The sequence below is a fragment of the Numenius arquata genome, unplaced genomic scaffold (genome assembly GCF_964106895.1).
Source record: "Numenius arquata unplaced genomic scaffold, bNumArq3.hap1.1 HAP1_SCAFFOLD_1522, whole genome shotgun sequence".
Taxonomy (NCBI): domain Eukaryota; kingdom Metazoa; phylum Chordata; class Aves; order Charadriiformes; family Scolopacidae; genus Numenius; species Numenius arquata.
In genome coordinates this window covers 1-16,485 of record NW_027414628.1, presented here as the reverse complement: position 1 = coordinate 16,485, position 16,485 = coordinate 1, and the positions used below count along the sequence as shown (strand labels likewise).

Sequence of the window (16,485 nt, the reverse complement as noted above, 5' to 3'; positions counted from 1 at the left end):
TGGGGTCCGGGGGGGGGCTGTCCCCATCCCGGGGGTCAGTCCAGGGGTCTGGGGGGTCCATCCCCCCCCTCCCCATCCGTGTGCCCCCCCCCAGGCCGTGCGGGGTCCTGGGGGGGTCCATCTCCCCCCATCCCAACCCCTGTCTCCCCCCCCCCGGCCATGCAAGGTCTGGGGGGGGCTGTACCTGTCCCGGGGGTCCAGGGGGTCCATCCCCATCCCGGGGGGGTCCATCCCACCCCTGTGCCCCCCCCCAGGCCGTGCGGGGTCTCAGCGCCGGTGCCGGGTCCTGGAGCTGCTGCGGTTGGAGCCGGGGGGGGGGTCTGCAGGGGGGGGGGCTCCATCCCCCCCCCCTCCCTGCGGGGCCACATCTGCTTCAACAACGTCTCCTTCAGGTGAGACCCCCCCCCCCGGGACCCCTTCCCCCCCCCGCGATCCGTTACCCCATGGGTTGGGGGGGGGCCGCCTCTGTGATTTCACAGCCCCCCCCCTCCCCATTTCTTGCCCCCCCCCAGTTACCCCTCCCGCCCCGAGTACCCCGTCCTGCGGGACTTCAGCCTCACCCTGCCCCCCGGGAAGACCGTGGCCCTCGTGGGACCCTCGGGAGGAGGTACGGCCCCCCCGGGCCCCCCCAGGGCGGGGGACACCCCTCATGGCCCCCCGTGTCCCCCTCCTGCCCCCCCCATCCTCTGCCCAGTGGGTGCCAGGGACTGGGGCGGTTGGGGGGTGCCGGGGGTGGGGGGGGTCCCGGGGGTTGGGAGGGTCCCGGGGGGGTCCCAGGGGTGGGGGGGTGCCGGGGTGTGCGTCCCAGGGGTGGGGGGGTCCCGGTGGTGGGAGGTCCCGAGGGTGGGGGGTTCCTAGGGATGGGGGGTCCCGGGGGTGGGGGTGCCAGAGTTTGGGGGGGTCCTGCGGTTGGGGGGGGTTCCTGAGGGTTGGGGGTCCTGGGGTTGGGGGGTGTTGGGGGCGGGGGATCCCGGGGGTGGGTGTCCCGGGGGTTTGGGGGTCCTGAGGGTGGGGGGTCCCGGCGTTGGGGGGGGTTCCTGAAGGTGGGGCTTCCCGGGGGTGGGGGGTTCCCGGGGTGGGGGGTCCCGGGGGTTTGGGGGTCCCGGGGGCGGCTGTGGCTGAGCCCCCCCCGCAGGGAAGTCGACGGTGGCGGCGCTGCTGGAGCGGTTCTACGAGCCCTCGGGGGGGTCCATCACCCTGGACGGGCGGGAGCTCTCCTCCCTCGACCCCTCCTGGCTGCGGGGGCACGTCATCGGCTTCATCAGCCAGGTGGGGGGGCCACGGGGGTGGGGGGCCGCCGTGGGGCTGCCGTGGGACCGGGGGGGGGGCCAGAGGGAGGTGACCCCCAGGTGCCAGCGGGGACCCCCATGTATGGGATGGGGGGGGGGCAAGGGGTCTGGAGGGCGGTGACCCCCAGGTGCTGGTGGGGACCCCCACGGGTGGGATGGGGGGGACAGGAGGAGGTGACCCCCAAGTTCTGGTGGGGACCCCCAAGGGTGGGATGGGGGGGGGGGGCAGGGGGTCTAGAGGGTGGTGACCCCCAGGTGCTGGGGGGGGACCCCCATGGGTGGGATGGGTGGGATGGGGGGCAGTGACCCCCAAGCGCTGGTGGGGGACCCTCGTGGGTGGGATGGGGGGGACAGGAGGAGGTGACCCCCAAGTTCTGGTGGGGACCCCCACAAGTGGGATGGGGGGGGACGGGGGCAGTGACCCCCAGGCGCCGGTGGGGTCCCCCGTGGTCGGGGCCGGGGGGGTGCGGGGGAGGTGACCCCGTTTTGGTGGCCCCCGCAGGAGCCCGTGCTCTTCGCCACCTCCATCCTGGAGAACATCCGCCTGGGCCGCCCGGGGGCCACCGAGGCCGAGGTGGTGGCCGCCGCCCGAATGGCCAACGCCGACGGCTTCATCCGAGCCTTCCCCCAGGGCTACCACACCGTGGTGGGTGCGTGCCCGGGCCCCCGCCCCCGGGATGCTCCCCCAGGGACGGGGGGGGGGGGGGGACGGACAGAGGGGAGGGGGCAAGCCCCTGCCACGGCAGCCCAAGTGGCCCCGGGGACAGTGGCCATCCCCTGGGAACGCTGGCCACGGTGGCCCAGGCCCCCCCCCGGGGACACCAGCTACAGTGGCCCCAAGCGGCCCCAGGGACCACCTGGGTGGGGGGGGGGGTGATGGAGTAAGGGGTTGGGGGGGGGGGCATTGGGGTAAGGGAATGGGGGGGGGTCTGGTTGGGGGGGCAGGGGGTAAGGGGGCGGTGGGGGGGTCTGGGTGGGGTTGTTTGGGTGAGGGGGTGGGGGGGGTCTGGGTGGGAGGGTAAAAGGGTGGGGGGGGTCTGGGTGGGGGTCAGAGGGTAAGGGGGCGGAGGGGGGTCCGGATGGGGGTGTTGGGGTGAGGGGGCAGCAGGGGGGGGCTGGGTGGGGGCCATGGGGTGAGGGGGTGACGAGGGGGCTGGCCGGGGGTCTGGGGGGGGGTAAAGGGGTTGAGGGGAGGGTTGGCCGGGGGGGGGGGTCCCCGGGTGCTGGGGTCCCCGGGGGGTGCCCTGGTGCGGGGGGGCGGCCGTACCCCCATTCCCCGGGGAGGGCTCCCGTGGGGGGGGTGTGTGTGTGTGTGTGTCCCCAGCCCCGTGTCCCCCCCCAGGCGAGCGGGGGGCGGCGCTGTCGGGGGGGCAGAAGCAGCGGGTGGCCATCGCGCGGGCGCTGCTGAAGGACCCCCCCGTGCTGGTGCTGGACGAGGCCACCAGCGCCCTGGACGCGGGGGCCGAGGGGGCCGTGCGGGAGGCCCTGGAGCGGGCCAGCGCCGGCCGCACCGTCCTCCTCATCGCCCACCGCCTCAGCACCCTGCGGGGGGCACACCTCATCGCCCTGCTGCAGGGGGGGCGCGTGGCAGAGGTCAGCGGGGACGGGGGGGCGCGGGGGGGGGCAGCCCGAGGGCAGCGGGGACGGGGGGGACGCGGGTGGTGAGGGGGGGGTGAGGTCAGCGGGGACAGGGGGGGCGTGGGAAAGGGGGCGACATGGGGGGGGGCATCCCCAAAGTCAACGGGGACAGGGGGGGCACGGGAAAGGGGGGGAACGGGGGGGGGCAGCCCCGAGGTCAGCGGGGATGGGGGGGCATGGGAAAGGGGGCGACATGGGGGGGGCATCCCCGAAGTCAACAGGGACAGGGGGTCATGGGAAAGGGGGGGACACGGGAGGGGGCAGCCCCGAGGGCAGCGGGGACGGGGGGGGCGTGGGAAAGGGGGGGGACACACGGGCGGGGAGGGGGGGGGCAAGGTCAACAGGGAGGGGGGGGACAGCATAGGAAAGGGGGGGACACGGGCAGGGAGGGGGGGGTGAGGTCAGCAGGGACGGGGGGGCGTGGGAAAGGGGGTGTCACAGGTGGGGAGGGGGGGTGACACGGGCGGTGCCGTCCCTGAGGTCAGCGGGGACAGGGGGGAGCAGGGGGGACAGCGTGGGAAAGGGGGTGACCCCGTCTCTGCCCCCCCCCCCGCAGGTGGGGACCCACGAGGAGCTGCTGCGGAAGGGGGGGGCTCTACGCCGAGCTCATCCGGGGGCAGACCCAGGACAGATCGCGGGGGGGGGACGGAGCCGGGGGAGGGGGGGGCACAGTCCCGGGGTGCCCCCCGGCTGCCCCCCAATAAAGCAGGGACGGACGGTGGCTCTGGTGGCTCCGGCTCGGCAGCCCCACGGGGAGGGGGGGGGACCCCCTGCGTCACCCCCCGGGGTGGGGGAGTCCCCTGCGTCGCTTTCCCTGGGGTGGGGGGACCCCTCTGTCACCCCCAAAGTGGGGGACCCCTCTGTCGCCCCTTGGAGTAGGGGGACCTTTGTGTTACCCCCGGGATGGGGGGGGCCCCGGTGCCTCCCCCGGGGGTTGGGGGACCCCTGGGTCACCCCTCTGAGGTGGGGGGACCCCTGGGATGGGGGGGGGGGGTGTCCCCCGTGTGACCCTCTAGGGTGGGGGACCCCAGTGTCACACCCCCAGTTGGGGACCCCTCCATCACCCCTTGGGGTAGGGGGAGACCCCTCTGTGACCCCCCCGGGCTGTGTGACCCCTGGGGGTGGGGGTCCCCTGGGCCAGGCGCTGCCTGCCGAGCCCCCCCGGGGGGCTCTCTGCCCCCCCGTACCCCAAACCCCGCCGGGACCGGGGCGGTGGCCGCCGGTGCTGGGGGGGGGGGGAAGCTGGGGTAGGGGGGGGTCGTGTCCCCCCCCCGGTGCTCGGTGCCGGCCGGGGGGCGGCGGCGGGAGGAGCCGGCGGGGGGGCGGGGGCGGGGGGCGGCCGCTGAGCGGCGGCGGCTGCGCGGCGGGACCGGGACCGGGATCGGGATCGGGACCGGGATCGGGACTAAACCGGGACCGGGGCTGGGGGTGGCAGCGGGAGCGGGATAAGGAGCGGGAGCGGGATCGGGAGCGGGATCGGGAGCGGGATAAGGACCGGGAGCGGGGGTGGGATCGGGGCCGGGAGCGGGATAAGGACCGGGAGCGGGGGTGGGATCGGGGCCGGGAGCGGGATAAGGACCGGGAGCGGGCTCCGCGGCCCCGGGATCGTGGCGGGGGGGGCGCGGGGCGGCCGGTCCCTCCTCCCCTGCCCCCCTCCCCCCGCCCGCAGCCCCCCCCCGCTCCCCGCGGGGGGCGATGGGCCGAGCGCGGGGGGGGGGGCGCGTGAGAGGAGGATGACGGGGGGGGGGCGCGGGGGAGGCGGCGGGGGGGGGGTCCCTCCAGCCTGCGGGCCTTCGCCCGCAGCTCCTCGCTGCACGGCATCGGCCACGTCTTCGCCTACGGGGCCGCCTCGCTGCGGCGGGCGCTGTGGGGGGGCTTCTTCCTGGGCTCCCTGGGGCTGCTGGCCCTGGTCTGCGCCGAGCGCGTCGCCTACTTCCTCACCTACCCCCACGTCACCAAGCTGGACGAGGTGGCCGCCCCCAACCTCACCTTCCCCGCCATCACCATCTGCAACCTCAACGAGTTCCGCTTCTCCAAGATCACCCGCAACGACCTCTTCCACGTGGGCGAGCTGCTGGCGCTGCTCAACGAGCGCCAGGAGATCTCGCACCCGCAGCTGGCCGAGCCCCGCGTCCTGGCGGCGCTGCGGGACAAGGCCGACTTCCGCGGCTTCAAGGCCAAGCCCTTCAGCATGGCCGAGTTCTACAACCGCACGGGCCACGACCTGGCCGACATGCTGCTCCGGTGCTCCTTCCGCGGCGCCGGCTGCTCCCCCCGCAACTTCACCGTGGTGAGTGGCGCCCGCCGCCCCCGAGGGGCTCCGGGGCCTCCGCCGCCCCCCGCGGCGCGTCCCACCATGGGCATCACCCAGGGACCCCCCACGTCACACCCTGCCCCCCACGGCGCGTCCCCCCATGGGCATCACCCAGGGACCCCCCGGGCCTCTGCTGCCCCCCGCAGCGCGTCCCCCCATGGGCATGGCCAAGGGACCCCCCACGTCACGCCCTGCCCCCCACGGCGCGTCCCCCCCATGGGCATGGCCAAGGGACCCCCCACGTCACACCCTGCCCCCCACAGCACGTCCCCCCCATTGGGACCCCCAAGGGACCCCGGGGCCTCTGCCGCCCCCCGCAGCGCGTCCCCCCATGGGCATGGCCAAGGGACCCCCCACATCACGCCCTGCCCCCTACGGTGCATCCCACCCATTGGGACCCCCGAGGGGCTCCAGGGCCTCTGCTGCCCCCCGCGGCACATCCCCCCCATTGGCACCACCCAGGGACCCCCATGTCCCCCCGGGCCGGCCCCTGCTCCCCCCGGTGTGTGACCCACCCATTGGCACCCCCAAGGGACCCCCAAGTCCCGTGGGCGAGCCCCCGCTCCCCACGGCGCCTCCCACCCCTCGGCAGCACCCGCTGCCCCCTCCCCACTGCGGCAGAGGCTGGTGCCAGCCCGGGGGGTGCCCCCCACCCCCCAATCGCCGAGGGGGTGCCAGGGGGCTGGGAACGGTGCCCCCGGGCTGGAGCCGGGCTGAGCCCTGGGGTCTGCGCCGGGACGGGACCCTCCGGGATACGGGAGGCTCTGGGATACGGGGTGTTCTGGGATACAGGGTGCTCATGGATACGGGGTGCTCATGGATAGGGGATGCTCATGGATACGGGATGCTCTGGGATACGGGATGCTCTGGGATACAGGGTGCTCATGGATACGGGGTGCTCATGGATATGGGGTGTTCTGGGATACAGGGAGCTCATGGATACGGGATGCTCATGGATACGGGGTGCTCATGGATACGGGGTGCTGGCGGTGCAGGATGCTCTGGGATACGGGCTGCCCGTGGGCACAGGGTGCTGGGGGGTGCAGGACGCCGGCGAGTAGAGCCCTCCCCCCCCCCCCCAGCCTGGCACCGGGACCCCCGACCCAGCGCTCGGCTCCCCCGGGCAAACCTCAGCCGCGGGCGGCCAGTGCCGGGTCCCGAGAGACCCCTCTGGGGCAGCGTCTGCCCGGGGGGGGGCAGGGGCGGGGGCAGGGGACAGGACGGGCAGGGACGATGGCAGAGGGAGCGTGATGGCACAGGCAGGGACAGGGATAACGGCAGGGACAGGGATAACGGTACTGGGGGGGCTGGTGGCACAGGCCAGGGTGGTGGCAGGGACGATGGCACCGGGAGGGTTGGTGGCACTGGACAAGGACAATGGCAGGGAGAGGGTGGTGGCACAGGGCAGGACAGGCAGGGAGATGGCACTGGGAGGGAGATGGCACTGGGAGGGAGATGATGGCACTGGGAGGGCTGGTGGCACTGGGAGGGAGATGGCACTGGGAGGGAGATGGCACTGGGAGGGCTGGTGGCACTGGGAGGGAGATGATGGCACTGGGAGGGCTGGTGGCACTGGGAGGGAGATGGCACTGGGAGGGAGATGGCACTGGGAGGGCTGGTGGCACTGGGAGGGAGATGGCACTGGGAGGGCTGGTGGCACTGGGAGGGTGGTGGCAGGGACAGGGACAGTGACAGGGAGAGGACAGCACGTCCCGGGTGCTGCGGCAGCGCGGGGGGAGCGGGGTGCTGTGCCCCCCCCCGTGTGCGGCTCCGCTGGGTCCCCGTCCCCGTCCCCGCGGGCTCGGCCGCCTCGTCACCCCCGCGATCACCCGCAGCTTTAATGCTCTTAATGAGCGGAGTTAATTGTCCTGGGGAGCCGGGTGGGACCGAACAGCCTTTGGGCACCCCCTGACCCCCCCCAGGGCAGGACGGGACCCCCCCCCGGGGTGTGGGGCCAGCGGCGGCCACCCATCTCCGTTCCCGTGCCACCGATCCCGGGGGGGGCTGCGTGCCGTGCCCCCACCTCGCTGTGCCCACGTGTGCCGCGATGGCGAGAGACTTCTGTGGGAGCAGCCGCGGTGCCCCCCCAGCACCCACAAACCCCCCGAGGGGTCACCCTGCCCCCCCCCCCCTTCCCCAGCCCCCCCACATCTTGGCCGGCTAAAAATACCCGGCTAATGCCCGGCCTTAGCCCTGGATTATCATCATCCCCCCCCCGCCCCCCCGGGGCTCCCATCCCCCAGGACGGTCCCTGGGGTCCCTGGGGGGGGCGTGGGGACGTGGTGAGGGTCTGAAGCAAGGGACGTCCCGGGTGGGGCCGTGCCCCCCAGTTCCCCCCCCCCGGGGCTGGGGGGGCTGGGAGGGAGTTGGGGGTGGGGAGACGGGGGGGGTGCAGGGACAGGGGACCCGGGGGGTGGGGGACAGCGGGTTCCCGGGGTGCAGGGGAGAGGGGGGTGCAGGGCTGGGATGGGGGGGCGATGGTGGGTCACCCCCAGTGTGGGGACCAGCAGGGCTGGCAGTGCGGGGGCCGTGTCCCCATCCCCGTCCCGTCCCCCCCCCCCAGCCGGCCCCAGCACATCCCAGTGCCGGGCAGCCGTTGCCATGGCAGCCGCCCCCCCCTTCCTCCTTGGGCAGCGCGTTGCCATGGCGACGGCTCCCCTCTTTGGGAGCAGCCCGTTGCCACAGCAGCGCCCCCCCCCCCCAAACCTCACCCCCGCCCCCCCACACCTGATGGGGCAGGAGTGGGGGGGACAACCCTGTGACGGGGGGGGGGGGGGGGCTGACCCTATGGGGCAGTTATGGACACACCCCCCCCCCCAGGCCATGGGTCTGTGATGGGATGGGGGGGGGGGCCCAGGGGCAGCCCCTCCATGGGGCGGGGGGGCCACAGGTGGGATGGGCACGGGGAGGGGAGGGCAGAGGGAGTGGGGGTTGAGGGGCTGGGGGGGCTGCTCTGGGGCTGGGGGGGGCTTTGGCTGTGGGGTGGGAAGTGCCGCAAACCTGGTGGGGAAAGGGACTGTGGGCCTGGGGGGGGCTCGGGGGGGGGTCGGGGGGGTGTGTTCAGCTCAGGGTCACGCTGGGGGCTCTGGGAAGGGACAGTGCCCCCGGCTGCTGGTCTCTGGGGGTCCCTGGCTGTGGGTGGGGGTCCCTGGGGGCTCGGGGGTCCCTGGCATCGGGGCAGGCACTGTCCCGGTCCCGTGGGGGGCACGGAGGGTCCCGATGCTGCAGGGAGGGGGCGCTGAGGGTCCTCCACTGTCCTGTACCCCGGGGGGGCGCTGAGGGTCCCGGGCTGTCCCCATGCCCCCGGGGGGGCGCTGAGGGTCCCGGGCTGTCCCCGCAGATCTTCACCCGCCTGGGGAAGTGCTACACCTTCAACCCGGGGGGGCCGGGCCGGGAGGTGCTGACCACGCTGCAGGGGGGGGCGGGCAACGGCCTGGAGCTGATGCTCAACGTCCAGCAAGAGGAGTACCTGCCCGTCTGGGGGGACACGGGTGAGCCCCCCCCCCCCCCAACCCCGCCACCCCCCCGCCGCCCCGCAGCCCCCCCGCCCGACGCCCTCCCTGCCTTCCAGACGAGACCTCCTTCGAGGCGGGGGTGAAGGTGCAGATCCACAGCCAGGAGGAGCCCCCCTTCATCGACCAGTTGGGGTTCGGGGTGGCCCCCGGCTTCCAGACCTTCGTCTCCTGCCAGCAGCAGCGGGTATCCGGCCCCACAGCCGGGGTGGCCCCCTCCGCCCCCCCCCCGGGGCTCGGTGCTGCCCACCTCCGTCCCTGCCGACCCCCCCGGCACGTCTGGCCCCCACGGGCTCCGAACGGCTGCCACGTCCCGGTGCCCGGCGAGGGGGGGCAGGGGTGGGAATGGGGGGGCCGGGGCGGCATTACACACAAACCCCCTCCCCCCAGAACTGGCTCTGCCCCGGGGGGGGGACAGGGCGCCACAGGGGGCTGGGGACACCGGTGACACCGGGGATGCCCGCCCAGGGGACAGGGCACCCCAACAGGCTAGGGACACTGGGGAGACTGGGGACACGGCATCACGGCAGGATGGGGACTTTGGGGGCACTGGGGATGCCCCCCCGGGGGACAGGACACCCCGGCGGGCTGGGGACACACCGGGGGACAGGGCACCCTGAGGGGCTGGGGACACCGGGGACCCCTGCCCGAGGGATGGGGCACCCCAGCGGGTGGGGGACCCCGGGGGACAGGACGCCCCCGTGGGTTGGGGGTGCTGGGGACACCGGGGATCTCTGCCCAAGGGACAGGGCACCCCGGGGGGCAGGGGACACCGGTGACACTGGGGGTGCCCCCCCGGGGGACAGGGCATCACAGCAGGCTGGGGACACCGTGGATGCCAGCCCGAGGGACAGAACGCCCCCCCCCCAGCGTTGGGCTGGGGACCCCGGGGGACAGGACCCTCCCCCCCCCCCCCCGTCGGGTCGGGGACCCCGCGGAGGCCGTTTTCCTTAGCGGGGGGGCAGCTGGTGTACCTGCCGCCGCCCTGGGGGGACTGCAAGGCCACCCCCAGCGAGTCCGAGTTCTTCACCAACTACAGCCTCACCGCCTGCCGCATCGACTGCGAGACGCGCTACCTGGCCGAGAACTGCAACTGCCGCATGGTCCACATGCCGGGTGAGCCGGGGGGGGCTGGAGGGGGGGTCCGGGGCCGCGGGGAGCCCCCCCATCCCCCCCCGCCCCTCCAACCCCCGCCTCCCCCCAGGCAACGCCAACGTCTGCACCCCCGAGCAGTACAAGGAGTGTGCGGACCCCGCTCTGGGTACGTACCGGGGGGGGCAGGCACCCCCCCCCACGGCCCCCCCCCAGCGCCCCCCCCACCTCTGCCCAGGGGCTCTCCCCGCTGGCCACCGCCCCCGGACACCCCCAGGCTCCCCTTGTCCCCCCGGCTCCATCACCGTGGCACCGGTGTCCCCGGGCCACCACCAGGGATTGGGGGGGGGGGGGATCGCTGCCTGTGGAACCCCCACGCTGGGTCTGGGTGCCCCCCCACCCCCTACCCCGTGTGTGTCACCAGCAGCGCTCGTGGCCCCCTTGTCCCCTGCCACCGCCCCCCTTGCCCCCCGTGTCACCAGCCTCTTGTCCTGTGCCACTGGCCCCCCCTGTTTTGTGTCACTGGCCCCCCCCCCCCCCGTTCTGTGTCACCGGCCCCCTTGCCCCATGTCACTGCCCCCCCCCGTTCTGTGTCACCGGCCCCCTTGCCCCACGTCACTGCCCCCCCCCCCCGTTCTGTGTCACCGGCCCCCCTTGCCCCACGTCACTGGCCCCCCCGGCCCCCTTGCCCAGGGCACTGGAACCCACCACCGGGTCTCCCTCCTGGGAGCATCCCGGTCCCTGGCGCGGGAGGGGGGCGGCGGTCCCCGCGGTCCCCAGGGCGGGCGGGGGCGGTGGTCCCGCGGCGGCCGCGGTGGCCATGCCCCCCGTGCCCCCCCCCAGACTTCCTGGTGCAGCGGGACAGCGAGTTCTGCGCCTGCCGCACGCCCTGCGCCAGCGTGCGCTACGGCAAAGAGCTCTCGGTGGTGAAGATCCCCAGCAAGGCCTCGGCGCGGTACCTGGCCAGGAAGTTCAACAAGACCGAGCAGTACATCGCGTGAGTGCCCCCGCACCGCGGCCACCGCCACGGCCACCACCGGCACTGCCACCACCGGCACTGCCACCACTGGCACCGGCACTGCCACCACCAACACTGCCACCACCGGCACGGCCACCACGGCCACCATGGCCACCGGCACTGCCACCACCGGCACTGCCACCACGGCCACCGCGGCCACCGGCACTGCCACCACCTGCACGGCCACTGTGGCCACCGGCACTGCCACCACCAACACTGCCACCACCAACAATGCCACCACCGGCACTGCCACTGCGGCCACCGCAGCCACCGGCACTGACACCACCCACACGGCCACCATGGCCACCAACACTGCCACCACCCGCACAGCCACCGCGGCCACCACGGCCACCGGCACTGCCACCGCAGCCAGCAACACTGCCACCACCGGCACTGCCACCACGGCCACCACGGCCACCAACACTGCCACCACCCACACGGCCACCGCAGCCACCACCACTGGCACTGCCACCATGGCCACCGTAGCCACTGGCACTGCCACCACAGCCACCACCAACACTGCCACCACGGCCACCATGGCCACCAACACTGCCACCATGGCCACCAACACTGCCACCACCAACACTGCCACCACGGCCACCATGGCCACCACCACTGCCACCATGGCCACCACCACTGCCACCGCGATGCCATGGCACGGGATGGGGGGGGGCACAGTCTGGCATCACCTCCCCCGGGGCAAATCTGCCCCGGCACGGGGAAAAACACGCAGCGTGGCACAGGATGGCACCGCACGGCACAGTGTGGCACAGCAGCATGGTACGGCACAGCGTGGCACAATATGGCACAGCACAACACAGTATGGCACCGTGTGGCACAGGATGGCACAACATGGTACAGTACGGCACAGTGTGGCAGAGCACGGCGCGGCACAGGATGGCACAGGGTGGCACAGCAGAGCATGGCACAGCATGGCGTGGCACAGGGTGGCACAGGGTGGCACAGCACGGCATGGCACAGCATGGCACAGCAGAGCATGGTATGGCACGGCACGGCACAGGGTGGCACAATATGGCACAGCGTGGCGACGTACGGCCCAGCGCAGCATGGCGTGGCACAGCCCAGTACGGCCCAGTACGGCCCAGCACACCCCTCTGCCCCCCCCCACCAAGCACAGGGCAGAGCCCTCGCCCCGTCCCACCGTCCCGGCACAGACACCCCCCCCCCCAGGTCCCCCCCGCCCCCGGGGCTGCCGCCTGACGGCCCGTCCGTCTGTCCCTGCCCCATCTGTGCCCCCCCCCCGTCTGTGTGTCCCCCCCCCAGGGACAACGTGCTGGTCCTGGACATCTTCTTCGAGGCGCTGAACTACGAGATGATCGAGCAGAAGAAGGCTTACGAGGTGGCGGGGCTGCTGGGTGAGCGCCCCGGGGGGGGGTGTCCCGGGGGGGGGTGTGTGTGTGTGTGGGGGGGTGTGTCCTTTGGGGGGCAAACCCCCCCCTCCTCCCTTAACACCGCCCCCCCCGCCCAGGTGACATCGGGGGGCAGATGGGGCTCTTCATCGGCGCCAGCCTCCTCACCATCCTGGAGATCTTTGACTACCTGTACGAGGTGAGTGCCCCCCCCCGACCCCCCCGCACTGCCCCATACCTCGGGGCCGCGCTGGGGGGGGGCTCTGACCCCTCTCCCCCAGGTGTTCCGGGAGAAACTGCTCAGCCTCTACAAGGAGAAGAAGAGGCCCCCCCGGAGCGAGAGCAGCACCCTGGTAACCCCCCCGACCCCCCCAAACCCCCCCGGGGCCGCACACCGGCCGCCCCGTGTCGCCCCCTCCTCCCCCCCCCCTTCCCCTGGCGCAGCCGGTAAAGGGGGGGCCCCCCCTCATCTCATGCCACCCATCGCTGCTCGGCCTCATCCCGCCCCCCCCGGACCGGCACCGCCATCTCCTGCTGGGACCCCCCCGCGCTCACCCGCTCTGTCCGTCCGTCCGTCCGCCAGGAGCACCCCGCCGCCCCCGGCAGCCCCGCCGCCCCGCTCCCTCCGGGCCACAGGTAGCCATCCCCCCCCGTCCCCCCCCCAAAAAACCGGGGCTGGGGGGCGGCACCCACAGCCCCCCCCCCCCGCCCTGACCCTGCGCTCGGGGGCTGCATCCTCCCGGGGGGGTGAGGGGGTCCCCGGTTGGGGCGCAGCGAGGGGCGAGGAGGGGCCATGGCTGGGACCCCCCCGGGGGAAGGGATTCCCCCCCCCCCCCCCCCCCATTCCCTGCAGGCGGGTCCCGAGGGGGGGGGGGTTCCGCGCCCCCCTCCCTCCATCCCAGGCTTCTCTTGGCATCATCCCGGAGCCCCCCCCACCAGCTCCGCTCCCATCCTCATGCATCGCTCCCCTGCACCCCCCCCCGCCCCCCACCCCCCACCCAGCGACCCCCCCTCCCCCCCCACCCCGGCCACGCTGGCCTGGCCGGGGCCCCCCCAACCTCCCCCCGGGGCGATGTGGGGCGGGGGGACACGGGGCGGGGGGGGCAGCCTTGCTCTGCAGCGGGATTTGGGGGGGGGGGGGGGTCCAGGGCAAAGATGGGGCAGCCTGGGGTGGGGGGGCACGGGGCCGGGTGGGGAGGGTGTGGAGACCCCCCCCAATCCTGACCGTCCCCCCCCCCCCGTCCCCAGGGCGGCCGTGCCCCCCTGCGCTGCCCCCCGGACGGTCTCGGCTTCGCCCCGAACCTGCTACCTCGTCACCCGGCTCTAGGCGCCTGCGGGGGGCTCTCCTGCTGAGGGACCCCCCCCCGACACCCCCGGGGGGGCCGCAGGGAGCAGACCCTGACACACCCCCCCCCAAACACCCCCCCCCCCCCGCCAGGAAAGCGGGGACACCCCCCCTCCGGTGCTGGCACCGGGGCTGAGGTGCCCCGCTATGGGACACAAACCCCCCCCCTCCCCAAAAGGGGGTGTTGGGGGGCTGGGGGGCGGCGGGGGGGGCCCCTGCTCCCAGGTACCTGCATGCGCTGGCTGCCCCCCCCCCCCGCTGCGCTGTATATAAAACCGCTCGTTGCGGACCCCCCCCCCCCGATTAAAGAGCTGCCCCCCAACCCCGGCTCCTGTGCTGTGGGGGGGGGGACGCAGGGGCTGCACAGTTCAGGGGGGGCCGGGGACCCCCCCCAGGAAAGAGGAGGCAGGCGCTGGCGGGGGGGGGGGGAGCTCTTTATGGAGGTAACAAACACGCACGTACAGCAGCACGGTAGAAAAGAAATGGGGTGTCCCCCCCCCACCCCGTGTTCCCCCCCCCGGGGGAGCTGGCACCTGAGGGGGGGGCAGGGAGAGGGAGGGGTGGGGGGGTCCCACCCCTCCGGGGTCCCCGCGCCTGGTCCCGGAGGTTCCTGCCCCTCCCCCAGCACCAGGGGGGGGGACGACTCCCTGCACCCCCGCCCCCCCTCCCCACCGCGGGGCTGGGGGGGGGGGTGTCGGGGTCTGGGGGTCGCACCAGTTCCCCCCCCCCCCAGCCGGGACAGAACCGGGTCGGCGTTGGGTTAAAAACCTAATAAATAGGGGGCGGGGGGAGGGGAAGGGGGGGGGCTGGCACCTCCCTCCTCACCCGGCGCCCCCCCAGGGCTGTGCCCCCCCCTGCCCCCCAGCAGGGCGGGGGTGCGGGGGGGGCTCTAGGGGGGGCAGAAGTCTGTGAAGTAGGGGTGCTGCAGAGCCTCCTCCGCAGAGATCCGCTGCACCGGGTTGCACTTCAGCAGGTTCTGGGGGGGGGGGGGGGCGGGAAAGGTGGGGGGGGGGAGGGTGAGGCCGAGGGGACACCCCCCCCCCCCCTCCTACCCCAGCTCCCTGTGGGGCTGCGCGGGGTGAGAGCCCCCCCCCCCCAAAAACCACCCCCCCCCCCTCACCTGCAGCAGGTCGCGGCCGGTGGCGTTGAGCTTGGGCACCACGTTGACCAGGGAGGTGGTGGCGGGGTACATGGGGTAGGGCTGGGGGGGGGGCGGGGGGGGGCACACAGAGCTCAGCCCTGCACCCCCCCCCCACCCCCCGGACCCCCCCCCCCCCCAACCCCGTTAGTGGCCCCCCCCGACCCACCTTGTAGTCCGGCAGCTTGGCCATGGCCGGCCACTGCTCCTCCGTGGGGGTGCCCAGCAGCGTGGGGACGGCCAGGGGTCAAGGGCCACCACGGGAGGGGGGTGTGTGTGTGTGTGTCCCCCCAAACTCCCCCCCCCCCCAAACCCCAGGAAAGTGGGGGGGGCACCCCCTCCCACCGCCCCCCCCCCCAAAGGATATCGGAAGATGCGTTTGAGCTGGTCGTCCACGTCGTTGCCGGGGAAGAGGGGGCGCCCGGCGTTGGCCAGCTCTGGGGGGGGGGTGGGCGTGGGAAAGGGGGTGAGCCCCCCCCCCCCCCCCACCACCAGGGTGGCGAGTGGCCCCCCCCGCACCGGTAGCCCGCCCCCCCCCCCCCCGAGGCTGCGGTTACCTGCGAAGATGCAGCCGGCCGACCACATGTCGATGGAGGTGGAGTAGAGCTTGGCGCCGAAGAGCACGTCGGGGGGCCGGTACCACAGCGTGACCACCTGGGGGGGCAACCGGGCGACGGGGGGGGGGCGGCCACGGGTCGGCAGAGCCCCCCACCCGCACCCAAAGGGGGTCCCCCCCCCCCGGCTCCCCCCCCAACCCCCGGCTCACCTCGGCCGAGTAGCAGCGCACGGGGATGCCGAAGGCGCGGGCCAGCCCGAAGTCGGCCAGTTTGAGCTCCCCGTTCTGCGGGAAAACGGGGGGGGTCGGGGGGGGCCGTGGCAACCAGCCGGCATGGCGGGTAGCCCCCGTGTCGGGGGGCCATGGCAAATAGCCCCCCCCCGGCTGGTAGCCCCAGTGTGGGTGGCTATGGCAAACAGGGGGCACGGCAGGCAGCCCCCATGTCAGGGTCATGGCAACCACCCGGCAAGGCAGGTAGCCCCCATCTTGGTGGCCATGGCAAACAGGGGGCACAGCCCGTAGCTCCGGTTGGTGGCCATGGCCAGTAGCCCCCCAGCTGGTAGCCCAGGTGTGGGTGGCCATGGCCAGTAGCCCCCCTGCCGGTAGCCCGGGTGTGGGTGGCCATGGCCAGTAGCCCCCCTGCCGGTAGCCTGCATGTGGGTGGCCATGGCCAGTAGCCCAGGTGTTGGTAGCCATGGCCAGTAGCCCCCCGGCCGGTAGCCCAGGTGTTGGTAGCCATGGCCAGTAGCCCCCCGGCCGGTAGCCCCAGTGTTGGTAGCCATGGCCAGTAGCCCCCTGGCCGGTAGCCCAGGTGTGGGTGGCCATGGCCAGTAGCCCCCTGGCCGGTAGCCCGGGTGTTGGTAGCCATGGCCAGTAGCCCCCCGGCCGGTAGCCCCAGTGTTGGTAGCCATGGCCAGTAGCCCCCCGGCCGGTAGCCCGGGTCCCTCACCCGGTTGATGAGCAGGTTCTGGGGCTTGAGGTCGCGGTGCAGGACGTTGCGGCTGTGGCAGAAGGCCAGGCCCTTCAGCAGCTGGTACATGAAGGACTGGAGGGGAGAGGGGGGGTCACCCCAGCCCCCCGACACCCACGGGGGGGTCTTGGGGAGGGGGGGGGAGGAGGGGGGGTTGGCCCCCCCCAAAACCCACCTTGACGATCTCCGGGTCCAAGTCCCCGTTGCAGCTATCGAAGTACTTCTTCAGGTCCTGGGGAGGGG

At 74.1% G+C, this 16,485-nt stretch overlaps 3 protein-coding genes across 3 annotated transcripts; 2 read left to right on the top strand and 1 right to left on the bottom strand.

Annotated features, from left to right (window-relative positions):
- Positions 1–512: 512 nt before the first annotated feature.
- Positions 513–3,631, top strand: LOC141478093 (mitochondrial potassium channel ATP-binding subunit-like; the record flags this gene model as incomplete). The annotated part of the gene is given in 6 exon segments (XM_074167227.1): positions 513–607; positions 1,136–1,269; positions 1,792–1,939; positions 2,632–2,882; positions 3,484–3,513; positions 3,515–3,631. Coding segments are annotated over 6 exon segments (775 nt in total), but the record flags the coding sequence as incomplete, so codon positions are not given.
- A 199-nt stretch (positions 3,632–3,830) lies between these two features.
- Positions 3,831–13,560, top strand: LOC141478092 (acid-sensing ion channel 1C-like). Its single transcript, XM_074167226.1, has 13 exons — positions 3,831–3,890; positions 4,363–4,475; positions 4,686–5,217; positions 8,582–8,732; positions 8,813–8,940; positions 9,719–9,869; positions 9,958–10,014; positions 10,689–10,842; positions 12,148–12,239; positions 12,353–12,432; positions 12,515–12,586; positions 12,817–12,869; positions 13,482–13,560. The coding sequence occupies exons 1-13, from the start codon at positions 3,831–3,833 to the stop codon at positions 13,558–13,560; spliced, it is 1,722 nt and encodes a 573-aa protein (XP_074023327.1).
- A 907-nt stretch (positions 13,561–14,467) lies between these two features.
- Positions 14,468–16,480, bottom strand: CDK5 (cyclin dependent kinase 5; the record flags this gene model as incomplete). The annotated part of the gene is made up of 8 exons (XM_074167225.1): positions 14,468–14,554; positions 14,699–14,779; positions 14,886–14,946; positions 15,084–15,153; positions 15,274–15,370; positions 15,483–15,557; positions 16,222–16,317; positions 16,418–16,480. Coding segments are annotated over 8 exons (630 nt in total), but the record flags the coding sequence as incomplete, so codon positions are not given.
- Positions 16,481–16,485: the final 5 nt, after the last annotated feature.